At 39.9% G+C, this 26,749-nt stretch overlaps 1 protein-coding gene across 2 annotated transcripts in view; it reads right to left on the reverse strand.

The window, feature by feature from the left end:
- Nucleotides 1–255: 255 nt before the first annotated feature.
- Nucleotides 256–26,749, reverse strand: part of LOC126914645 (uncharacterized) — a 95,403-nt gene continuing 68,909 nt past the window's right edge. Inside the window, exons 3-22 of one of the 2 annotated variants that reach the window (XM_050718819.1) lie at nt 19,825–22,458; nt 18,476–18,750; nt 17,528–17,875; nt 16,757–17,077; nt 16,002–16,349; nt 15,531–15,837; nt 14,479–15,119; nt 13,775–14,152; nt 12,791–13,627; nt 10,480–12,468; nt 9,941–10,227; nt 9,010–9,556; nt 8,197–8,466; nt 7,833–8,073; nt 7,315–7,658; nt 6,935–7,226; nt 6,256–6,570; nt 5,550–5,827; nt 4,586–4,993; nt 256–4,188 (exon numbers count right to left, since the gene is read on the reverse strand). In XM_050718819.1, coding sequence (XP_050574776.1) covers nt 4,153–4,188; nt 4,586–4,993; nt 5,550–5,827; nt 6,256–6,570; nt 6,935–7,226; nt 7,315–7,658; nt 7,833–8,073; nt 8,197–8,466; nt 9,010–9,556; nt 9,941–10,227; nt 10,480–12,468; nt 12,791–13,627; nt 13,775–14,152; nt 14,479–15,119; nt 15,531–15,837; nt 16,002–16,349; nt 16,757–17,077; nt 17,528–17,875; nt 18,476–18,750; nt 19,825–22,458 — 11,096 coding nt within the window. In that variant the 3' untranslated portion in view covers nt 256–4,152. Of the gene's footprint in view, nt 4,189–4,585; nt 4,994–5,549; nt 5,828–6,255; nt 6,571–6,934; nt 7,227–7,314; nt 7,659–7,832; nt 8,074–8,196; nt 8,482–9,009; nt 9,557–9,940; nt 10,228–10,479; nt 12,469–12,790; nt 13,628–13,774; nt 14,153–14,478; nt 15,120–15,530; nt 15,838–16,001; nt 16,350–16,756; nt 17,078–17,527; nt 17,876–18,475; nt 18,751–19,824; nt 22,459–26,749 lie in introns of both variants that reach the window. The other variant, XM_050718818.1, reaches the window with a different exon arrangement.

Genomic DNA, 26,749 nt, shown 5'->3' on the forward strand with positions numbered 1-26,749 from the left:
GCACCGAGAAATCGGCGGGGGTCCATGGTCAGAAACACGAGGCTCGAGGGTTCCAATTTCTCCGGGCGCGCGCAACGTGTCGCAAAAACGCGTCGAGGCCGACTATTCCGGGGAAAAAAGGCCACTGTATCTTCTCTCTCTCGCGTCGGACCAGTATCCACGGTTGTTTATGCTTCGCTTTTGCTACAAAATTTGTCACAAAGAAGATTCAATGAAAACTTGAGAACATAGCGGAACGAACATTTTATTGATCTACTTCTCTAAAATGTATATCACTCATCATCGTCATCATCATCATCGCCATATACAGAAGATCCTATCTAAAAGTATCTCGAACCACTTATCACATTCCTTCACATGTCACCATGTATCTTATCATGGATAATAAAACGGCGCTTAAAATAACTCCAATTCGTTCTTGTGTAAACACTTTTCATTATTGACAATAAAATTTCCATCTCAAACAACTGATCATACTCCTTTACATTTTACCATATTCATCTCGCTACAGATATTACAGCAGCCTTAGAAATAAATCTTTTGCACGCTATCTACAGATTATCTCGATTAACACTACAACCACTAAAAGGCCAAAATGGCCAATCATCAGTAATCTTTCAGAAATTGTCTAGATTTACAACCACGATTCTTCACAAAACATATTCTTCTTCCATTATATGCATTTGTATACATCTACCATTTCTAATTTCTTCGCTACAAGCTTCATACCTTCATCATCAGTAGCCTTAGCTTCAAATCCTATCCAATGAGCAATCTCATCCACCAACACATCGAAATCTACTTACTCTTAACCCTATCTACCTCTAAAACCATCAGAAATCCTCTCAAGATAGCGCGGGAAGGCATCAGGCTACGCCACTGAAACGAGGACAACTTGATTCTCGCGCGGACAAAAAGCGGGGACGTGCGGCGGTCCGCGTTTCTCGATTCGTCGCGGCGCGAGCCGTGGCCTGCAAGCTAAAACGAGCCTAATCCGCAAAACAAACCGATCGTGGTCCACGACGGGCAGTTCGGGGCCCCTGTTCCACGGGCCCGCGAACAACTGTACGCGACGAAAGGGCCGATTCGTCGAAGGGGCCCGCTCCGGACGACGAGCGGCGACTACCGCAAATGACTTTATTTATACCGTCGCCCCTTATTAGGCACTCCCCTGAGCCGTGGCCGTGTAAGGTTGTCGGAAGGTAATTTCGCCGGTATCGGGGGCTTCTTTTGTCGGACTCGGCTTTTTGCACCGGCCCCCACGTCCACCGGTCTGAAATTACTACCGACCAGAGGCGTGCAAGTTTTTCGAGAGCGAGCGTTACGTGAACACGCCGCGCCCTGTGCAACACTCGGCGTGTGTCGTTGTTGCTTGTTGTGTTACTTGGCTGGTTGCGTTTCGTTGGAAAAGTACCTCGTAATGGAGATCGGTTCTTCTGCACGTTCCTATGGGGTTGCAACTGGATGGACGTTTGGTGGATTCTAAGGATGTCGTAGAGGTTGGATGTGCGGAGGTTTGATACTGTGGTAAAGGTTGAGGAGCTGGTTACAAATTTATCTATAAAGTTTGTGCACAGTTAGAAATGAGGAACAAACGGATTTAGGGAATTTTATGTGACACGTGTATAGGTCAGAATGCTGCGTCAGAGATGTTATGAATCTTTGATCGTTTGTCAAACCTTGTAGTAGCATTTTGTTACTTGATAAGCTGTAATTGATAAGATTCTTCTGAATTGATGGAGAGATCTTTGACGTTAGTGCGAACAGTGATAAGTTTGTTGATTCCTCTCGATTCTATCGCACCGAGTGCTGCTCCTAATTGATAATTCATTGTTAGTTTCTACGCTTTCAATGGATCATTTGTATTATTCACTTTTATTAAAATTACAAAGAAGTATACAGATTCTAAGTATACAAAAATTACAATAACATTAAGTAGAAGAGGTTCTTCTTGAGACGGTATGTACAACAGAATATATTTATATGCATTATTATATTATATTATATTATGTATATTATATATATATAGATCAAATATCTATGCGTACACATGTGGTATGTATAAAAGAGTAGTTTCATTTTGGACGTAGAAAAAGGACGAGTTAGTTAGTTTCGTGCGATAATACAAGGTACGAGCTTCGTTCGTTCGTCTTCGTTTACGAAACGATCACCGACGTATGTATATTTTATTTCATTTGGTTAACACGCGCAGTTTTACGACACTGAAAGAAAATAAAAAAAAAAAAAAGAAGGAGTCAGACACATAGAAAGTATTATCGTTAATGATACACCTGTCCTCCGCTTAATACATCCGCTTACGCTATCTATTGAGCTAAAGAAAGTAAAAATCAAGTTAAATGCACGTGCGGCTGCGTTATGCAACACGTTCTGCTCGCTCTTCCTCGAGTCTGGTTTAGCGACGTTGCTGCGGCTTCGTCACAATCAATACATAATTAACGAACATTTCATTCACATTTCACGCGTTCAAAATTCCATTGATTCTTTTTTATCCCATTTTGATTCGTCCGATACATCTCGAGCACATTTGGTAAGGAATGATTGACATTAACAGGTAGTACAATCAAGGAGATTGCAGATTGGCTGAATTTACAATTAAAATTTTCCTTTTTCTTTTAAAGGATTAATTAAATTGTTGAAATGTTCATTGGTAAAATTGCGATTGTTATCGTCACAAGTTCCTGCGTACAAGCTACGTTCTATAGAATTTTTTTTTTAAATACAGTCTGTACTCATAGTCAATGAGGCTTCTAAACGATACAATTTTCGAGGATATTGTAAAGGTATGAATCGCTATGAATTTACCGCGCCCCGACGTACGAATTTGTAAACTGACGAAGCCGGGCAACATGACAGGACCCGCCAGAAAATAGACTAAACAAACAAACAATAACAACAATTAATAATAATGTCCGCCTCTGCGGCGATCGGCGCCGTTCGCACGACTTATGACACTGTATTGAGTCACGCGTCGATTCGCGTGCAGCGTTTACCGAGGACTGTAAAACGCTTATGGAAAATTCGATTATGACATCGAGAAATATCATTTTTATTCGTATTCATAATTCAAATAATCTCGTTATTCGTCGTAAGAAAAAGTAACATTATTTTATACTTAAAAAACCTTGCTATAAATCTATTTCAAAGAGCATCATATTCAAAAGTTGGCGAATATCCAATGACTTATAAACGAGATTACATGTATTATTCATACAAATAAGTACATGTAAAAAAATATATATGAATATACCGCCAATTAGACTGCAGATGTTTATGCAGTTATGGGAAATTACAAAAATCCAAAGCAAAATAACAATAAATTGTATAAAAATCAGCAATCTACTGATAGTAAATAAATAGGGTTACCGAAGATATCTCTCGACGATAATCAAATTTCCGAAACGACATAATCGAGTACTCGGCGACCAGTTAAAAAAAGAAAAAGTATAAGAAACGAGGATAAAAAAAATGAAAACGACAGTGGGAAAGGCGAGGGACAATTTCCTTCGCGACCCTTCCCAATCATTGGTTGTATTTTGGCACGGGAATGAGTAACCAGCGCGTCTCTTTGAATCTGACAAAGCTACGTTCGCGTTTGATCGAACTTGATATCTTTTTCTCAAATCCCGCCGACGGCAAAGAGAGCGCCTTCTGAATCGTTTCTACGTATCTAAAATCTTTGAACGAATAGATAAATAAATAGAGGAAAGCGTTGCTTATAAATTTATCTTCTTCTTGATCAAATTTCTTTTTAATCACTTTGGTTTATCGCTAAGATCGTTATTTTATTGTTAACAATATAAATATATTTATATGTGCTTTTTTGAGACGCTTCCCCTTCAATAAATATCGTATTAATTTAATAAAATAGACGATTAAAGCTTCCGAACAAAAGGATTAAAAATATGTTTCTAATTTGTTTGCATCGATTAAATTAAAATAACTTGTTCGATTTCGACCTTTGTTTTAACGTACTTAAGCTTCGACGTTTTTCGACATAGTTGCATCGTTGAAGAAATTTGTTTCACGTTTTATCTGTTCGATTCGCGAACTTGTGGAGGCTACCGTCCAGCGGTCACATCCACAACCTCCCGTCGACCGGATTTCCTTTATTACTTGTACGATCTTCGGTGTCTAGAGGGAGTCGAAGTTTGATTCTCGATCGCTGGTCTGGAAGAATCGTTCTTTATGATTAGGACCATTTCCTAAATTAAATATAGCAAAGATAGTACTTTTATACGATTACTTTTTGACTAATTGCATTATACTATAGCAACTATAGCAGAAACTGCGAAAGGTTTAAAACGAATATCTTTACGTCTTTTAATCAATCATTACAAAAATGAAATAAAACATTTCTAATCAAAATAAAATTGTTGCCTCTGAACAAAACTTATCTGTAAAAATCTATATCAATTGGCCGCAAATTAATTAATATTTAGCAGATATTTTTTTTTCTGTTTTATGCTGATAGATATGATAACTACACAAACATTGAACATAGGAAACAGTTAACGAAAACAACGTAGAAATTTTAAGTGGAGCTCGAATTTCGCTCGTAACTCACCTTGTCCGGGCTATAAAGAGGCGGATGCTGCGCCGGAAGTCTCAGCGTGCTTCCCAGATCCCTCTCGGCCATTGTGTGCCCCTCGCTGGCACTGTCTCTAGTGTCTCTGTTGTCTCTGGCGTCCTTAACGCTGTTTCTTCTGGCATCGGCGACTTTCGTAGGCGGTTGGATCGTCGTTTCACCGCAAGATCTGGCGAGAGTCGAGCCAGCCTCGCCTAAATCAAGCCTCAACAGCTTCGTCGGTGCTTGGATGGTCGTCTCGCCACAGGAACGCGCCAACGTCGAGCACAGATCGCCCTGGAGATCCCCGGTTCGCAGCACTTTCGTCGCTGTTTCAACCGTGGTCTCGCCACAGGAGCGAGCTAACGTCGAGTCTGCGTCCATTTGTCGAGTTACCGTTGCGGATACCTAACGTACAAAATAATCAGATTTTTATACGAGAATTATACGAATATATACATTTCAGGAATAGCTATGAACGCTTGGCAGTACTTTACGGTACGATTTTGTAACTAGTAGATTTTGAAACTTTGTTTGATTGATAATTTTATAAGTAGCTTCGGAATTGATTATATCGTAAGTAAGCTTTCATACTTTCTAAATTACAGCTACTTTATATTTGTAGCGCTCCCCCCTCCTCCCACCGTTATATTGTACCGTTTTTTATTTCTCAATATCAGCTTCGTAGCATCAGCTCAATATCAGCAAGATCGTAAATTGTAAAGTATGAAATTTTCAACGAGTCATTGCATTCCGAGAAAGATACGTTTATATACGTTAAAAAATGAAAATTATATATGAAAAAGAAAATTACTCATTTCAAAACCATATATAAAATGTAACATATAAAATAGAAGACATTTGTTAAAGGAAAGAGATGAATCATTTTTTTTTCAGATATTATTTAATGTTAACTTCCTGAAGGAAGATTCGCAGTTAAATAATAATTAATAACAGAACACACCTGAAAACCAGCGCTAACAAGGGCGCCACTCGGTGCAGCCGGCGTTCTGACGATCTGCACATCAGAATCCTTGCAATCTTTCGCGCTGGATACGCTCTGCTTCCTGTTTCCGGTGTTATGCGTGCCGCTTTCGAGGTAATTGAGCAGCTTGTGCTCTTCTGTCGAGAACGTGCTCATACCGGATTTGTAATTCTGCGGAGACTGGGGTGCGGATCGATATTTGGCGCGCGGGATCATCACTGTCAACGAACGATCTCGTTGTTCGTCGTTCATTGCCACTGTAGCAATTCGATAATACAAAATTGAAATGCCTTAATATTATATAAAGATGGTCTTCGTTCATTTATTATTATTGACAAAATATACTGTAAGATATCAACAAAAATTTCCACTGTTCTAACGTGTCTTTACCCGTCGATTTTTTAATATAATATTCTACTTCTTTCTCCTTAAATATTCTTAAATAACTTTAAATTTTTTCTTTTTCTCTAATTCTTAGATACCATAACTCACAATTTCTGTTTTTTTGAAGCGTCTTAAATAATTTATAAATAAGTTCTCCGACAATTCTAAATTTTCTCTCCGTTAAAAATTCTCGTGTTCCTTGGAATAAATAAATTCCGAATATAATATTCCGAAAAAAATATTACGAATCTTTGATCAATTTTTCATGAATTCAATATAATTTTTAAAACAAAAAGCCTACCTGATGCAGGTACCATGGTAGCTTTTCTTGGTGGATGCCTGGGTTTGGTACTGATTTTTCGAGCAGGCCTCTTTGTCGGTGGCAAGGGTGCGATCATCTGTGGGGGTGGTGGGAGAACGTGCGGCACGTGGTGTGGAATAGCCAAGTCTGTCACACTACCCTCGCTACTGGTGTCCCCGCCCGTTCCAGGAATCATAGCCCTTCTGTCGCCAGTTCTTCGTTTCCGACTCGGCTGACGGAAACATGCCATACCGACACAAACCGCCAGAAGGCCCAGTAATATTGCACCCGTTGTAACAAGAGCTATCAGGAGCACTGCAACCAGATTTACGATTAAGTGTTGCATTGGAAAACTTCGTGAAATATATACAAATAATTTCCACACTACTTTTTGAGTCGAAAAATAATTCCAATTAGATAATGTATAATTTCATAATGTAAAGATAAGATATAGATCAGTATTTCATTATCATATTAACGTTCATCTCTTCCTTATGTCAATTCGATACCTTACTATCGATGTTAACTGTCTTATTATTCCTTTAAAATAATTTTCATTTGTGGAGATCGTTTTTAATCCACATTTTATTATTAATTGGGCTACGAAAGATCTTATGGTTTAATGTATGGACACTTTTTCTAATTTTCCTATACTTTAGATTTGAGTAAGCAAATGTACCTTTCAGATTAACTTGACACCGCTGACCACTGTGCCAGGGGAAGCACTCGCAAACCTCTTGACCATTGGTGTTCGTAACGCAGTGTCCTTTGTTGTTACAACTAGGGCAACCTAAGGGCGCTTGAGAGCAGAATCTTCCAGGATACGCGGGGTTTTCAGACAAATCTGCCCAACCCTCTTTACAAGAACACTGATAAGAACCTCGTAGATTGAAACAGGCTGCGTTTGGCGAGCAATCGTGATGTGGTCCTCCTTCTTCTGTCGCGCATTCGTCGAAATCAATTGCCTCAATCTGAAATAAAATGTGCTTTCTTTATTTACGAAAATTTCAGGTCTCCTCCTCGATTGATAATTTTTTTGCTTAGAAAAACGAAACTTACGACGTCAAGATTTTTCAAGGCATAAACCTCAGTGCCTCCTAAGCTATAATTGCTACCAATAAGATACTTTCGAAGAACTTCTTTTAGTCTCGTTTCATTAGCGTTGTCGCTGAGCTGAACGTGAAACTCCACTTTCGTTGGGTCAGGCGAGAAACCAGCTATTTTCAATCCTCTGTAGACATCTCTGAGATCACTCTGCATCAGGGTTCTATCTAGGGCGTCTTTAGTAGGACCTAACAGTTTTCTGAAAGCTGTCGACGTCGAATCGTTCATGCTGGCTTCGTATATTACTGGTTCGTGTCCAATACGGTCCAAGCCAACTCGTAACGTGTAAGTGTAAGTGGCTATAATTACATATTAAAAGAGCATAAAAATAAAGAAACAATTGCCAAATATTTTCTAGAAATCCTAGTAATATTTTCAAATCCTTTATCAATACATTTTTCAAATTCTACAATATCAGCTATACGACTTAATTTAATTAATTTAATTTAATAAATTCAAATGTAATAACTCACGTTTGCAAGGTCGATCAGGGAACATTCTAGCGAAGCCCGGGCGGCAAACGCATCGCATTTCACCTCCAACTTCCGCGCATATTTCAGACCTAGACGCTCTACATTCTGGTGTACACTGATTGACAATAGGTTGAAGCGATACCACGGGTGCTCCAAGAACTCCACCAGCCAGAACTCTATGAACTTCGTTTCCAGTTGGATCTTGTTCGTCTCTCGAAATATCACCGTATTCAGCCTCAACCTGAGAAAAATTAATACTTTTGTAATATGACTTCATATAATTTTTTTAATGTAATCATTAAATACAAATTAAATGGATTACATAATACGTTACGAAATAATTAAAATGTATTTTTACATTTACCTCTTCAGCACCAGGTGCCGGTGGCTTCTGATCGCTCATCACCACAAAGATGGAATCATTGTCGACTACGTTTTCATAGGATGATGGTATTCTAGTTACTACCGATTGCAAGATCGTTGATGTGACCGTGGATATTACACTGGTTGGACGCAATAATGTTTCCGTTACTGTTTCCACAGTGGTCGATGTCAATGTGTGGGTAAGTAGTAATGTTCGAGTTGTAGGCGGTGAACCCAATACAGATGTTTCCGTCCTCGTTACTGTTGACGTCTGGAATCGTGTCACCTGTGTGATAAACGATTGTAACGCTAACTGAAGCACAGTAACTTTTCTTATAATTTTTCTTCTCTTTTTATTGTAGGCAGATTTACTTTTTAAATATTATCAATAAGACAAAAGGTATAGCGAAATGCCTTAGAAAATAGATGAAATAGACAAGACTAATTTTCAAGAAATCCACTGACCTCTCGAGTGATATTGATTTTTATTCATTCAAAATTGATACTGTAACTATTAATAGCTGTCTATCTACCTTTTATAACTTTTTCCAGAAATTCATATATTTATAAATAACTCTTTTCCTGTTTCTAATATTTCAAGACAGACAGGACACGCATCTCCAAAGTTAAATTACTATAGTATCAAGTACGCTATATAGATATAACAAATAAATTAAACAGTAAACTGAAAACAACCATGAACAATCATTTTCTCTGAGTATCTATAACGGCTCGTGCTCTTTAACAAACATATAAAATAAATGTAAATTACCCTCTATCACAGTTCAAAGTATCAAAATTTGATCCAACTTACCTCTTTAGGCTTCATACGCGTGGTCGTCGTTGTCCTATTAGCAGCCTCGCGTGTCACGTTGCTAACATCCTTCGTCATCTTGATCACCGACTCATTTCTCCTGTCAATATTTCCGGACAACGTACTCGTTACCTTCGTTATCGAACTGTCAACCCTGGTCACAACACTAGGCAATTCCTTCGATGTGGTTTCGTTCTTTCGTTTGCGTTCTGTCGCCGACGAAACGACCACCTTTGAAGCTTCGTTTTTCGTCATTGTAGGTCGTGACTCTTTCTTCTGACTCGTGCTGACCACGTGGTGAGTCAAACTTTCCGTAGCTTCTACTTTTGTCGATGGTAGAACATTATCGTGACTGGATTCCAAAAATACTGGATGCTCCGGACGTTTTACAGGGTTTCGAGGAATATCAAAGTTATGAGATCGAGTTGGTTCCACGTCTCTGGTTGTCGAGGATCGGCTTGGTTGTATATGGTCTACTTGCAATGGTCTTAGCTTCGTTGGGATTACCAAGTTCGTCGTTAACATTGGTGTTGGTTGTACCGATATTCTACGAGATTTTATCGTAATTGGAGGATGCACAAACGTTCAAAAGCTTCGAATTAGTAAGTATCCTATAAAACTTAATAGAACTCAATATCGACTATTCAAAACCTCATGGGACCCAAAAGTTTGAAAGAAAGTTGTCTTAAAATTTTGCCATCTTAGAAAACTTATTGAAACAAAGAAAATAAAAATGTTTACAAACGAATTTAGAATAGTAAATCCGATTTTGAATAATGTGACAATATTTGAGCCGAAAACACGTTGAAAACTTAACTATGTTAAATTTGATCAATAATTAGATTTGAAAATAGTAGCGTACATACTTTTGTTAGATAAACTGTACATATATAAATTTTCAATGGAAATTGACAATAAAATACAAAAATACCTAGATACTGGTCTCGTGTCAAATGGTCGCACGGTATAAATGCTAACGTGCTCCGTCATCCTGGTTTCCACTGGCCTAAGAATCTCAGGCACGTCTACCACCACTGGGAGATCGACAGTACCGTGTATGATCGGTATCTTCGATTCGATATCCTGAACCACTGGTATGTGGGATGTTGCGACGGCTGTCGCGATTTGAATCGATCCAGACACCGCCACCGCTGGCCTCACCGTGGCAATTTCAAGTGGTTTGGTAGTTTGAGTTACTGGTGGTGGAGGTACCATATCCTACAAAGTATAAAATTTACAATAAATCCTCAGAAATAATAAAAAAGAAAAAAAAAAGAAAAAAGAAAAATAAGAAGAGAAAAAACTATCAAATTCAAAATATTGTCTTTCAGATCATTTATTTATAACACTAATCATCATCATAGCTTTGAAATTTGGACGATTTTTGATCTGCAATTCCCAGTCGAAAAGAACCGAGTTAGAAAGACTCAAAAATTTCAAAAACCCAATAATAAACTATTTAAACTTCACCTGAGACAGCAATTCCACTATGAAAGGCCTAGCAAGAGAAGGTCTTGGACTAGGAGGCACCATGCTAACGCTAGGTAAAGGTGCAACAGAAGACTCCTTCAGTGGAATATATTTGGGCGGAGGTTTCAATCCAGATTCGTTAACATTTGCAAACGGGAATCTATCTTCCGTGGGACCACTAGTCGTCGTAATATCAACTGGTGGAGGTGATAATCCAACTACATCCCTCGAAGTTATAGGTGGTGGTTTCAAATCCTCTTCTTCATTCTTATTCGATTGATTCAACCCAATAACAGGTCTTAATGGCGGAGGCATCATGTCCCTAGAAGGCACGCTCATTCCTTCCATACTACTCAACATATCCCCAGTAGACGTCTCAATAGGTCTAACTCTAATTTTGCTCTCATGATTCATAGAATCATCCTTATTCGCATCTGAAGCCGCGAAATTCGTCTGATAAGAACCATCTACCTTTTCCACGTTCTTCTTCTTATCGTTAGAACTGCTCGTGATTAACATACTTGGTGGTCGCTCAGTTTGCGTTTTGCTATCAACTTCTTCGCCCATAGCCTCCACAGGCATGGAGAACCTAATATTGGGCCTAGTTTCACCTTTGTTAGCTGTTGATATAGTAATTGGTCCAGGTACTTGAGGCTTAGGCTTGGTGATAATATGAGGATACTCAGGATGAATTCTGGTTCCTGAATACTCCTGTTGATTCACCACAGGACGAGTCTTTTCCAAACTTACTTTAACGCTCTCAGTGCTCGTCTGAGGATACTGATCTTCTATTTTCTGAGAAATAGAACTGTTTCTAAAATGATTCTTCATAATTTCACCCTTGTTAATTAGAATCTCCTGTTTATCAGGTCTTTGGTCTCTAATCTTCATTCCCCCATCCCAATTAAGATCCATGAAACCTCCTAACTGGAAGTGACTCTGATTCAAGTTACCTGCATGACTCAAACTATTATTTACAAATGGTTCCAGACTTCCTGGCTTGCCTTCGTTGGATTGTTTCACTTGATCCGGCCTAGCTTCTGAAGTTTGACTTACAATTTCTGGTCCAGGATATAGTACAGGCCTGGTTTCCACTTTGTTAATTATAGATGGTCGAGGATATGGTCTCTTAGGTTTATTTGATTCAGGGACAAATTGAGGAATGATCGCTGGTGGTTTTAAATCTATGGTATCGTCGTGTTCACGACTTGGTAGAGTCGATGTCTGTTCGTTCTGATTTTGATTCTTGTGGCTGATTGGAGATATTTTACTTCCATAATATGTCGATGGTACACCTTGTACTATGTCGTATTCAGGCTTGTTCTCTTTCCATTTGTAACCATAATTCGATTCTTCGTGGCCAGTGTATACGCCAAACGGTTTTCCTTGAACTACTGGTGTTTCATGAAGCTTAGTATTGTAATAATTAGGGCCATATGGTATTTGAGATTGTGTATTCATTTCATTTTTATGAGAAAATGGAGAGCCCGGATTTATCCAAAATGGTTTTTCTTTCTGATCTTGTTGGAAATCAATTTCTCCAGCTGGTTTTTCAATCACTGTATTACCAGAGGCTACATTTCCGTAGGAATTTTTTATATTGGATGTTACATTGTTATGTTGATTAACGAAAGACGTGCCTTTTTCGGTTTCATTGTATTTTTGAATCTCCTTGACTCGATTGTGATAGTTTATGGGTTCTGAGGCACCGATTTCTGAATCTAACGTCTTCTCTGTTTGCGTACCGCTATGCCAGATTTCTGCTGCTTTATTATCTTGATTAGGTGGAGCCTGATCGAAGTTTTGAACTTGCGTATTTGTTGTAACTGGTCTATTATCTTGCTTTATTTTAGGATTCGAAGGATTGTGATATTCTACTGCTCCCGTGGGCACGTGTTCTTGTGTCCTTTCAGTTTGAGGTCTCAGTTGTTCTATGCTTGATGGCCTCTTCTCAGGATAGAAGTGAGGTGGTCTGTCTTGAAGATCAATCTGTTGGAAAAATGGAAGAATTGTAAAATTGACTGTCTTTGTACAACCTGTTTAATGTTTATCTAATATCGGTGTTAATACAAATAACACATTTAAAAATAGAAGAATTAAAACTAAAAAATACCAAGATATCGAAATAGCTATGTATGGAAGTATCAAAATATTGAAATGATCAAGACACTGAAATTTCGAAATATTAAGATATTGTTCTTTTCAAATATCTCAATACCCAGATGTTAGATATCCAAATGAACAAATATCCTAATATCCAAATACCAAAATGTCTAAATATCTAAGTAAAAATCACATAAAATTCATTTACGTGAGGACGAGATCCGAACGAAGGCTGTCTCTCAGTTGCCACGTCCTTCATCGCATCTGCAGGCGTCGGAGTGGTCATCCTCGGTGGTTCATGGTAAATTTGAGGATTACTGACTGGCCGGTGAGGAAGCACAAATGTATTCTGTGTCTTTGTCGGAGGCCTCTGAGGTCCGCTGTAAACTGGTTTCCTAATACCCGGCCTTTCCGGGTAAATCGGCCTATCCAAAGGACGACTAGTCGTCGATCTCAACGGTGGACGTGGTCTCAACCTGTTATTCATCAGAATTCGCGGTGGTTTCTTGTCCGCCTTCCAATTGGAATTCAAGACGATCTCGTTTCCCGAGTCTGGCTTAGGCAATAAGATATATCGATGGGAATTGTCCGATGAACTCGACATTTCTGTTCTTCTGGGTGGAGTTCCGGATTCTACAGGTTTCGGAATTTTTGGAAATTGTCCGCGTGACGGTATATGATTGTTGGAGTGCACGTGAGGATGAATAGGAGGATAAGGAACGCTTTGTGGGCGAACGTTTATAGTTTCTGGTCTGTGATGGACCAGGATCTCAGTGTGTACGTGACCTTGGCCGCCGAGGACACCAGAATGGTCAGGATGTTTAATCAAATGTACGTCTGATGGCATCTTTTCTGGTCTGTTTAAAGGAGCTTCTAATTTGTCTTGTGGTCTTTCATAATCGAAACGACCTGGCGATAATGGGATGGTTGCTGGACGATTGGAAGGGTGTTTTTCTGGTAACCCCTTGAAACTATGAGGTGGCGATGGCGGAACCATATAATCTGCTGGGTCCTTTCCATTGGAATATTGAGGCAGGTCCTCTACCTGAATACAATTAATGCTTCTAAATTAAATTTCGAACTAATTGAATAAAATTTGTATTTTATTAAAGAATTATTCAATTAAGCACTTCAATATGAAATTTAAAGCGGAAGAGTCGAAAAAGTAAACACCATGTTGTGAGTGACTTACTCTTTGGATTCCAACAAATCCCAAACCAACTTCTGATTCAGGATATGGAGATGGATCGTCGAAATATTGTCCACTGATGTGTGGCTCGCTGGTGTCACCGAATATCAGTGCCTGAGTACCACCTTGAGGAATTACCACGTTAGCCACCTGACTGGGTTGAATATTTACTAATAAAGGTTGTCCCGTTGATCTGTCGATGACGTGTGGTACTTGATGAACTATAGGTTCCGCTGGTGTCGGTTTGGATTCCGAAGATTGAATGACAACAGGAGCATCAGGGAGCAAAGGATCTTTCTGAGCCCACGGTAATCGTTTCTGATCTTCAGATGGAACAGTGGGCCAAGGTTTCTCTATTGGAGATATTCCTGAGTCGATTTTCTGGAATGTTTGTAATAATGCAAAATTTTAAAGCACTGATAGCGTTGATAGCTATATTAAACCACAATTTATAATTATATCATGGAAGTTAACTGAAAAGTTAAGTATCGAAGAATATTTTTTAAACTTCCTTTATATCAATATTCACAAAGATCCAATATTTATTTACCTGAAACTTCGAACTTCTCTAATATTTTATATTATCAAAACCATATTTGATCCAAAATAATTCTTTTATTATTCCCGAAAGAGAAACCTAACCATAAAATGGCTCACGTATCACATTAAAAATTCCAAAATCGAGGAACTGAAAGATCCATATGTACCTGATCAAATTGTGGATGTAGTGGAAGGAGCTTTAAAGGATCCTTAGCACTCCACGGTCGCCTAGATTTCTCAGGACTCCATTCCGGCTCCTTAGGATTTGAATTTGGATTTGCATACTGTTCCACGTTAGGTCTATCAGGTGGCTTTAACAAAGGATCATTTTCCAGTACATCTTGCTTAGAACCTATTCTCTTTGGCGGAGACGCTTGAACTGGAAGTAGCTTCTGAGGTTGTTTCGATATCAATGTAGGATTCCCATCGATAGGCATGGAAACCGGAATTTTCAAATGTTCTTCGTAAATCTGATGCGCAGGATATATCTGTATTTGTGGACCTTTGTGAGCTTGAAGAATCTGCTGAGACTGAGCATCGTCTCGATCGTTCTCCACGACTTCGAGAACAGGATGAACTGGAATGTTGGGGACTGGTAACGGTGGCGGTTTCATTCCAATGTGTTCTTCGTCCTCTAAGAACGTTTGAGGTGGTCTGGGTGCCATTTTCCCTGGTTTTCCTATGATTACGTCGCTGTTCGCAGTGATTACTTCGCCCGGGGAAATTGGAATTCCATCTGCCAGGCTGGATGCAACTTTGTGACGGATTTCAGCGATGTAATTGTGGTTAAGGTTCGCTAGATGTGTACCTTGAAAAGGATGTTATGTTCATTAATGTGTTTATTAGCCTATTAGCCCATTATCTGATAATTGTATAATCAAGTGGTTGATATTTTTTAAAAATTAGATAAGGAAGTTGTTAATTCATTCTTTTTATTACTAAACATTTTTATATTATTAAACAATCGGAAAATATTTTTTGTGAAAACTAACATCATTTTTATTAGACTACTACTATTTTATCGCATGCTCTATTTACTATCTATCCTTAGAAATATTACCATACACGTTTTCTTTCAACAATCTGAACTGTTATGAAAGCAGAAGTTTTGTAGTATAAAAATAGTAAACATTTTAATAGAGTCACACTTGTTTGCAAATTTCACATTATTAACAAACTCTAACCATAATAAAAATTTTTACAAAAGTATAATAATTACCTATATTTTGACTCTCAGCCGCTTCGATGTCTCCATCAGCGAACTCAGCGACTGGTATATAAATGGGGGATCTTTGCGTGGTCACTTCCTGTGTCTCCGCCTGTGGCATCGAATCATTTCTTCGCGCAGCTGTCGTTTTTCCTTGTAGTAAACCAGCCATCGCCGTAATCACTGGTCCTAGAGCCGACAAACTATTGATTCCCAAAGACCCTAGGCTTAGAAGATTGCTCACTTGAAGATCACTCGTGTTCTGACTCGCAGGCTTTTTGTTCTGTCCAGACTCTGCAGAAACTGTTACGTTGTTCTCCTACAAATAGAACAATAGAGTTATTTTATTATCTCTGATAACATAATAAATTTAATAATCTAAAAATAATAAAAAAATTTTAAAAACTTTTTTAGTATTCATAAATTCGTATTTCAGATATTCATCACAAATTATTCATCACAAATTATTCATCTATTAATTACTTGATTAATCTGTTCAACTGGTTTCAAACTTGGCTCATTGGCAGCTGGAGAAGATTCAGTAGATATGAAGCTGGCGGAAATCGATTCATTGTTCTGGATCTCCACCGAGGAGGTCGCTTCCTGGAAGCCAGTGCTCGAAGTAGGATCGATCTGGTCTTCTTCGTCAAAGAATATGATTGTTGATCCAGTGACCACGTTTTTCACCGGATCTGAATGATGAGCAGTTGTTAACAAAGCGTTCATATAGCCAGCGTCTAGCAAACTCGGTGCTATCGATTCTGTCACTACGTTCTCCACGATGTGCGATCTCGAAGACACTGTTGTTGAAGTTTCTCCATCTGGTCCAGCCTGAAATTGAACAAAGATTTTCAAAGTCAAGACCTATCCTAGACCACAATAGTACATATGACTATTTGCATTAATCGTTTCGCATCTAAACATCAATTAACGTTTATTAACATTACCAATACGATGGCGAATTAAAAATTCTTTAACTCAATAATTTTCTATATTCATATTTCTAATATTTTCTATCATTTCATCTGATCCATAAATAAATAGGTTTTAAGGATTGAAAACCGAATAAATATCAAGCATACTATATGTATATTCTATATAGATATAAAAATTCATAAATTATATCTCGGTCGTTGAAACAAAAATTATTATCTTCTATAATTTAATTATGCCTTTTCTTATTATAAATTCTATCAGGAATTTACAATTTTTCCTAATAGATTCACTAATGAATTTACCTGAAGCAAAGTTGTGAAGTATGTAAACGTGGTCAGATACGTCTTCGTCGCAAAAATTTGAATAGGTTCTGGAGTAGGATTCACCGTGGCTGTCTTCGTGGTCTTCTTGGCAGGTGCTTTCTCCAACACAACGTCAGTTGATGTCGCTACGTTCGTACGGACCACGGTGCTACCTTTCTCCAGGAAGGTATTATAATAAGTGTAGGTAATGTAGTATGTTTTCATGAGGTCTGTCATGTTTTCCTCTGTACTGTCTAGCGCCGTTAACGTGGTCGTGACGCTGGTTGGACGAGGAGGCGGTGCAGATTCTGTTACTATGAGCTGAAAGAAATATTAACATTCATTATTCACTGTTGCTAAAATACAGTTAATCCGCAATTACCTTACGAAAATCATAAAACGAAACGTCACAAGGATTTTTATTAAGGGAAAGACAAAATGTCATATTATTTATTATTAATTTAAATAAATACAAAAATTTCCCTTTCCCCTACAATCATTAATAATACCTACGTAAGAATATCTTACTCATCAAAAGAACCTAATGCTACAGTGATCACTAATCTGTTAAATAAATTATATTTGCATCTGTTCTAATTTCAAAGCATTCTTATTGAAATACACAAAAATTAAAATGTGGGAATTACAAGTAGAACGTTGAATCGACGAGCCACATGCGTCAGTAGTATTAAATATATTAAAAATCCTACATACTCATCGAATGAGTTCTTTGTAAAATCTTTGTAAAGCCATCTATCATTTTCCACGAACCTGAGTAATTGTATCGCTGGTGGTTTCTATTCTGGTACGTCCATCTTCCATGAAAGTCTTTTCCAGCATCCTGGTGCTGAGATACGTGTTCGTTTCCGGTCGAGGCGCTTCTGATGGTTCAAGGATCATGTCTAAATAATGTTGCGGTGCAGTGACCGTGTTTGTGATTACTTTCGTGCTGCTTTCCAACGCGTCATTTATATTAGAATGATCGGTGTTTAATGTTAAATAGGTATAGGTGGTTTTGAAGACTTCTGTGCGTAATGTTGGGGATGCTTCTAATGTTACCGCGGCGGTTTCAGATCCCGGCTTTCTGTGACGTTCTTCGGTCGCTGTATTCGCTATCACCTGCAGGAATTTATTAGTGATACGAATGATTATTCTGTTTTATCGATTGTTTCAATGTGTATAAGCTGGCATGGAAATGAAATGTAAACGTAGAAGAATTTGTAGCTGATTTTGGTATTGGAGTCGTATAGTGTCAATGGCGTAAAAGATAGATTTGTATTAACATAATATTACGTTATTGAAGTTTTAAAGAAAATATCGAAGTTACATGAAATTTATTAGATGTTTTAGAAATTTTCCCCATTTCCAATCGTATGGTATTCTTTGATTCGTATATAATCAGAGTATTTGACGACTGGAATATTTTTTGTAGTAGTGGTAAAGTTATTCCTGGTATTGAAAAGAATCAAGGAAGGTTAACTGTAAACTGGGCGCTAGAGAAGAATAAAAAGGACGAATAGAATTAAAAAGAAACTGAAAAAATTCATTCATTTAAGAAAGATCAACGTCTGAAGACAAGAAAAATATAGATAAAAAGAATTGAAATTAAAAAACGTCTCATATTCGAAGAATAAGTAACCAAGATTCAAAGCCAAAAATGGCGTGGAAATGTAATGAAATAAAAAAGTGAAGAACGTCCAACAAAATTTGTATTTCTACCTGCTGCTCCGTCGAAACGATAGTTGTCCCGTCTTTCGTAATGGTAGTAAGGTACGTGAAGGTGGTGGTACATGTCTTAGTGACAAATTCATTCGGTTTATCTTGTGGAAGCATCATGACGACAGCATCAGACAATGTTAGCGTAGGCTGTGGCACCGAGTTCTCCCATCGTAACGCTGGCGTTGGTCCAGCAACGATCACTTCGACTCCGTTTGACATGACACGCGTGGCTAGGTTTAACCTTCGACCTTCTTCATCTTTTCCTTCGTGCTCTCCTGTCGTTACAATTCCACGATCAAAAGATTACGATGTGATAAATGAATATCAAAACTTCCACTTTGGCAATGTAAAATTATTATTTAGTTACTTATACAATAGAAATAAATACATCTGAAATAAACGTGAAATAATAGAAGATTTACAAGAGAGTATATATACGCCTGAATAATTATGCTCTTCACGGCGGATCTGTTGACTGGCAACGGTTATTCAGGCGTTAGAACATAGACGGTCACTGTACACGATTAAAACGTGTTTTAGAAGAAACAAAAAATATACAGAATAGACTACAGGAATAAAACAAACGATAAGGAATTGTAGTATGTACAAGATCAGACTTCATTTACAAGTATGTACAGTTCACTCAAGAGTTCTATTGTACAGAAAACAATTTAGATTGCCATAAGCCAATCCAAGTGAGACTCGGAAGAGCGTCTGTACAGTCTCGAACGTGCTAGGCGCCCGAGAAAAGATATCATATTAGTTTAAAGAAGAATATTATTTTTTACATCGATCGGCTAGTGTCCTGAACAAATTGTTCTTCAAATATTATCAGTTCTATGATTTCAGAATTTATTCAATTCGATTATCTCATTGTTACATCATATACTTTTGCTATTTCTATACATATACATTTTTTGTAATTAATACATTGCCAATATTTTACAAAATACCTTTCATTTACATTATATTATACAAAGACTTTTTCTACTTCTATATAAATTCAAAAATCAATTTTTTATAGTGACTTTCGAAAAATCACAGTCACGATTTTCAGTTAAAATTTATACATCATCCAAAAATCTTTCAATTCTCTTTAATTGGCAATACGTTAAATACAGATTTTAGAAAAATCATATTCATGATCTTTACTTTCGATTTCTGCGCACCACTATTCTTCATTACATCGGTAACGCATCAACAATTCTTTAAAAAAAGTGGGAAGAGAAAATAGGAAAAAATAGAAAAGAAATTTTTGAAAGATCGCTAAAAATACTACGAATCAGTTCAGGACACTGGAAGATCGTGGATAGAGAAGGCTTATCGCAGAGCTAGTTGTAGCTACTCACCAACAGCGGGCACCGGGCTATACACAGACGAAACGGCGTGCGCTGACGACTCCACGGTAGGAGTGACAGTCACCGTGACGGGCACCGTCAATGTAAGCGTCGTCACTCTCGGTCGGACCGTCGTCGAGGACGTCACTTTCGTCTCCAGTCCATTCAGTTGCGTCACTACGTATGTATACGTCCTCAGTCTCGTCGATGTCACCACTGTCTCTGTATAATAAACGCTCGTGCTCGGTTCTAAGTCTGGTGTTTCGGACTTGGTCTCGTGCTCCACGTGAACCGGTTTCGATGGCAGTATCTCAGGGAAATCTGGCCTCGACAGGGACAAATAAAGATCGTCGGCTAATCCTGCTTCGATTTCCTCGGGGGTCGGTGACGAGATCGACGTCGTTACCGAATCAATGCTGGAAGTCGTCTCGAGAACCATCGAGGTCCTCTTCGAGTCTGACAACGACGTATATTCGACTCCTAGGGGAATCACGCTTGGGATCTCGGAGTTATCCAAGTAACTAAGGGTACTGGAGTCGTACGATGTCGATTGGGACGTTTCTAAAGGTAGGACGCTGGTGAAATCGGGGTACTCGTCGAAGAAAATTGTCGTAGCAGACGAGATGATTTCGGTAATCGATGGTATGGGCTGCACTGTCAGGTTCTCTTCATTTTCCTCGAGTTTTGGTGTGGTTTCTGGAACCTGGTTCAGGGTAGTGATATCTATCATGTCTGGGAAAGATCTTTCAGTTTCTGGTCTTGAACTTGGGTCGAGTGTTATACTAGGGTGGCTATCGGGAATTTGTGTGTCTTTCTTGGATACATCTTCAATTTTGGGAACGTCTTCAATTTTGGGAATATCTTCGACTTTGGGAGAGTCTTCGTGTTTGGTTTGAATCACCGTGACTTGGGGTTCGATCTCTTTGTTAACAGGATCTTCAGAGTCTTTTGATATAGACTCCTTGGGATCAATTTCTATTATGGTGGTATTTGATTTTGTGTCTTTCTCCAGGGAATCTTCACTGTCTTTCAGTGAAATGTCTTCAGGTTCGGGTGAAATAGTTGCAACGTGAGTTTCAATATCTTTTTCGAGTGATTCTTCGTTTGAAGAATTTTCAGATTCCGATTTAAATTCACTAGGCAGCGAAGGGTGTTCAGCGCTACTATGTTCTTCTTCTTTATTAATTATTGTAATCTCTTTATCAGAAACTGTAGTTGTCTGTACTTCTTCAGGAACACTAATCACTGTTGTTTCTTCCATAAATGTCGTAGTCTCTATCATTTCTGTCGTTGTACGGCCTTCTTCCCCATCCTCTTTCTCATCTTCATTAATCTCAGGATAAACAGTCGTTCCAACATCTTCTGATTTTTCTTCCAAACTTATCTGCGTCGTAGTAATTTCTTCTCCCTCTTCTATTGACTTTTCAGTTGTCAAAGACTCAGATTTCTCTTCTCCTTTCAAATCAGTTGACTCTGTACTCTCGTGATCACCGACACTATGTGAAACTTCTTCGGGCTTTTCTGACGTTGGTTCCTCTTTCTCTAACAAATCAGGAGCTGCAGACATGCTTGAAGTATCCTCTTTATCCAAACCATCCTCAATTTTCGTAGATTTAACTGTCGTTAGAATATCTTCATTCTCAGAATCATTTTTCCCACTTTCAGTCGTGGTATCGGTATATTCATCTTCGTATTCTTCATACTCATCGTCAGACGCAGGAAGGAAGAAATTATCAGTAATAATAACAGGTGAACTTACACTACTCTCTTCTATAACCTTCGGTTCAGTCTCCTCGGTCTTAGTTTCAATCTCATCTGGCTTCTTATCAATTATATTAGGAAGTTCCTTTAACTCAGGTGTGTCTGTCGAACTAACATCCTCCTTACTTTCAATCTCAACCTCATCTGGTTTCTTATCGATTATATTAGGAGGTTCCTTTAACTCAGGGATATCTGTTGAACTAACATCCTCCTTACTTTCAATCTCAACCTCGTCCGGTTTGCTATCGATAACATCGGGCGGTTCCTTTAACTCAGGCGTGGCAGTCGAACTAACATCTTCTTCGTTCACTTTTTCTTCACCTTCATCCTCCTCGGAGAACTCTTCATCGTATTCAGAAGATGGGGCAGTGAAGAATCCAGTCGTGATAATAGCGAAACTGGGCGTAGGTTGCAGCGGTCTAACAGCGACCAATTTTTTTCTAGTGATTCTTACTCTTCTCTCGCTGCTCGCAGGCGAAACGGTAGTCGACGCAATTTTTCTACGTCTAGTAATAGTCACTTTATGTCTTCCAATCTCTGGTTTTACACTATCAGATTCCAAATCATTGTGAATGGTATTAGCTAATCCCAAAGACCTCACTCTAGTTACCACGATCCTCCTCGGCGTATGACTCGCCACAGTCAATTGATTCTGAGTGGGATTTTCGATCTTGGACGAGATAGGACGCAATCTTCTGACTACCGTTAGCTTATGCTGCCTTCCACTCTTTCTGACCACAGGGACGCGAATTCTGACGCGTTTTCTGGGCGTTTCCTCGAGGTAATCGTCGTTAATCTCTGGAGCGAGATTTCTAGCGTTCTCTCGGGGCGATTTGCTAGCGAAGTCGCTGGTTAGTCGGTAGAAGTCGTCGTGGTAGTAGTCATCTGAAAAGGCGACGTGTCTCTCGCTTGCGTGCACGCACTTGTAATCCTTCGCCATGGAGTACATTCAGGACATGTGTGTGTGAGTTACAGCAAATGTAGGGCAGCCGTGAGCAACAGGCGGGGGTTTCGTCTCGAGTGTTAGGCGAGTCATCCGAGGTGGGGTTAAACAACAAGACAGATCATCGTGTGTCAGACACATCCCACCCTTGTTCGTTTTCGTGCACTTAGTAGAGCCGGGTGTTATCGATCTATCACGCGATCCACGGGCAAAATCGCGTCAATCCGACAAATACCAGAGACAAAGAGAGTACCATGCGTCGCGTGTAGACTTTATCGCGTGTGGGCGCGCGTGCGGCGGCGGATTCGAGGCTGTATTAATAGACTGGACCAGTGGAGGACCATATCAAAGGATAGAATCGGAGGGAAGATAAAAAGAAGAAAGATTGGGGAAGAGCGAACAGGGCGTGAGATGGGCATGAAGAGAATGATGGATCATTGTCGATCAACCGAAGCTGCGAGCTTTATTTTTCTTCTTTCACGAAGGACTTCCTTTCTTCCGTGAACAATCCTCCGGAAGAATTCGATCTATGGTACATCATATGTATATCGTGAGTGTTGTGGAATTCCTGCACGAAAATGCGCACAAAATACGAACCCGAGAAAGGTTCATCAAAGGTCATCAGCTTCGGTCTAGGTGGGCTTCTCATAATGGATCTCGTAGATGGGCTTACATATTAATTAATCGAATGACAACAGTTAAAAGTAGAAAAAGGGAAGGATTATCTAAAGTGTGTGTATTTGAGGGTTAGGTGTGGATGGACGTGGAAATGTGCCGTCCTACGTCACCCACTACGCTCTCGAGACTTTGTGTCGGCGCATGCGCTTCTAGCGAGTCCACACTTCCCGCCAGAACCGTGATGTCTTCCGATCCCTCGTGCAACGACGGTGGGATCGAGGGTCGAACCTCAACAACTAAATCCTCCCCGGTGTCTCGTCGTCTTCGAGACGTGTCGCTTACTTTCACGGTGCTCAAAACAGTACTGAACTCCCCTGGCCGTCTCCCAGAAACGTATAACGTTACTACACTAGATTCTTCTCTAGCCGCACTGGAATGATCCTCTTTCCTATCGTTCGCTTTACCGCGACCACTTCTAGACCTGGAAGGCTTCTGATACTCCTGAACGTCATCTTCTTCGTCGGAATACTCATAATTATCGTGTTTATAATCCAAGTCAGCTGGCTGATGCCTTCTCTCCACCTCTCCAGGCAAAGTATTGCTCTGAGTGAATGGAGGAGCAGCGAACAAAGGGTCCAGCAAAGGATTAGCGTTCTTTTGTGGTTGAGGCTGCTGAAGTAACAGTAACAATGAGTTCAAATTCGCCGCTGGCAACGCTGCAGTAGGCGTAACCACCACTGTATCCGTAATGAACTCTGTAGCAGTCACCACATCTGTCGAAGTATCCACCAAGGTCGTTAGAATCTCCTTGCCTCGGAAAGTGAGTGGGATCACGGTACTCTGCTGCTTAGTGATCGTAGTAACGTACGAAGTCGTACGCGTATTATACTGAGTAGATGGTGTACCTTGAGACTGCAGCAGAGGATTTGCCTGACCTAATTGACCGAGGAGCAACTGCGATAGAAGGATATTCGCGAGAGGCGCATTTCCAGGGAGAGAAGGTTGCACCGTGGAGACCACGTTCTCTACAGAATAGACTGTGGTGGGTACAATTACGGATTGAGAGGCTCTACGACCACCTAGTGTGGTTAATGTGTGGGAGACACGAGTGGTGGGCGTCTCGTGGAGTAGGAATCGGGTTACTTCGGTCTGACCTTGAGGATTGGTACCGGTTACCTCGCTAACAATCACCACTAACGGCTTGCCGTCTCCACCTGTCACTGTACTATACTGCGATGGACTTAAAATCTCTGTACTGGGTTGTGCCGTTATTATGTTCCTGTGCTCTGTGATACCATTGTTCACCACGGGAATAGTAACTTCCGTGGGCACGTAATGAGTCACTGTGATCGTTCCATCGAAGTCAGGATACACGGTAGGTGCTTCTCGGATATCTTCTAGAGATCCTCTTGATCTACTAGAAGAACCTCTTCTGCTGCTATTTCTATTGGGGGATCTATTCGAGGAAGTGCGACTAGAAGGAGGTGTTCGTCTTGTACTGGTATTCTCTGACGATTTATTGGAACCGTTTCGTAATCGTGGAGGCCTTACTCGATCTGAATTAGTAGTAGTAGTCGATCGTCCATTTGTCCTGGAATTTGAAGAACTAGGTCTTTTGTAATTCGTCCTGGTAGAAGAAGATCCATCTTTTTCTCTTAAAGTAAACTGTCTACCATTATTTGAAGTTGAAGAAGGTTTTATTCTGGAGGCAACGTTTCTGTCTCCATTATTGGTTTGTTTAGACCTATTCCTATTTTTATTTTGACTCGACTCTGTAGACTCTGCAGATGTTTTCTCAGGATTATTAGACTTGGACGTTGGTCTAGTCGCTGTAAGAGACCTTGCACGATTGTTGTACCGAGCAATAGGTTTGGAACTAGACTTGGAAGTCTCCTCTTTGCTAGACACGTTTTCGCTAGCATCAGATTTTTCTTCGGACTTCGACGAGCTCTGACTAGGTCTTCTGAATCGACTGGTCAAAGATCTCAGCTGACTCGCCTGTCGACGTATTCTTCGTCCTCTGTTAAACGGCCTGATCTGTACAGTGGGTCTGGCAGATTTTCCAGACCGACGATTGATTCTATCTTCATGCTCAGATCCTTCGTAATCATTGTCAGCTATTTCTTCCACAGGCTCATCCTCCAAATTCTCTTCTCCTTCTTCTTCTAGATCTTCGTTTGGTTCTATCTGTTCCTCGATAGGTAGTTCCGGCTTTCTCCCAAGTAGGCCTCGAGGCGGAAATAACCCCGTGCCAGCTTGTCTTGGTCTAGTTGAAATTGGAGAATTTCCCCTTCCATTGGTTCTCGTATTAGTCACTTTAGGAACAGTCGGCGAAGTGGCTCTATTTAAATTTCCATTTCTCCGAGTAGTCGTTGGCGGTCTCGGCGTAGTACCAGATCTGCCGGAATTATTCAAGTTAATAGGTCTACGGAATCTGAGTAAGGGATTCGTGGATCTTCTCGAGGATTCTGTGGTCGTCTGCAAAGGTGTCGTCACGGTCTCTCCATCCTCTATATCCTCTGTATAAGGTGTCTCCTCGGTCACCAACGTAGTCGTAGTGAATTCATTAGCATCGTTTTCTTGGTCGTCGTGTTTAACCGTAGCCTGACCTCTTGACAAGGTCGATGAAGGTCTGATTGGAGATCTATATCTAGTAGAGACTCCAGGATAAGCTGAGCTTGAGGCACGAGATGCAACTCTGGCTGAAGATCCTCTAATCGACGTAGGTCCTCTTCTGTTTCCTTGGAAAACAGAGGATGGAGATATTCTGGATTGGGCTCTGCCTCTGGTACTTCCAGTTATAGTTGATGCATAACTACTAGCTGTATTTGGTGAACCCCTTCTTCCTGAGAACCTCCTAGAACCGGACTGAGACAACGTAGAAGAATATGGACCTATTGGTGAACTGACTCGACCTCTAGAAGATGCGAATCTATTTCCTTTCCCAGCCAAGGTCGCAGTTATTGTGGGTGTTATGTCTGTTCTGGTAATCGTCGTTGCACCCTGGGCACCTTTTCTTTTGGGATTAAACGTGGGTCTGTTTCTGGAGGCGAATGGTCTGATCACTGGAGTGAAAGTTCTTTTTCTAGTAGAAAAGGTCAGTCTAGATTTCTTCTTGGAACTTTGTCCATCTTCCCCTTCTTCATCCTCTTCTTCACTCTCTTCATTCTGTTCTGAGTCTTCATCTTGTTCCGGGGATTCCGTCGTTGGGTCTTCCGATAAGGAAGATTGAATGACAGCAGGCGAAGGTGAGATTTCAGCGATTTGAGTTGGTTTGCCAGGTGGCAGAGTGGAAGTAGGCGCGATGTTTGCCGTTGGAGTCGAAGATAGAAAACTGGATGTGCTTTCTATGATCTGAGCGTATCTACCTTCGATACTAGTACCAATCACCTTAGATTGATAGAATGTCGTAGTTCCATTATTCGCGATTTGACCTTGAATTAGTCTGACCAAACCAGTTCTGTGACCTTGAGTAGGTAAAATAGTCGCTTTTCTCTCTTCGTTAATCTTCGTACTCGAAGTACTTTCGATAACCTTCGCATAAAGGCCATCAAACAAAGTTCCAATCTGCTTCGTCGTAAAATAAATAGTAGTAATCTCATCGGCGTCTACCAC

This window comes from Bombus affinis, chromosome 3, assembly GCF_024516045.1.
Source record: "Bombus affinis isolate iyBomAffi1 chromosome 3, iyBomAffi1.2, whole genome shotgun sequence".
In the NCBI taxonomy this organism is placed as follows: domain Eukaryota; kingdom Metazoa; phylum Arthropoda; class Insecta; order Hymenoptera; family Apidae; genus Bombus; species Bombus affinis.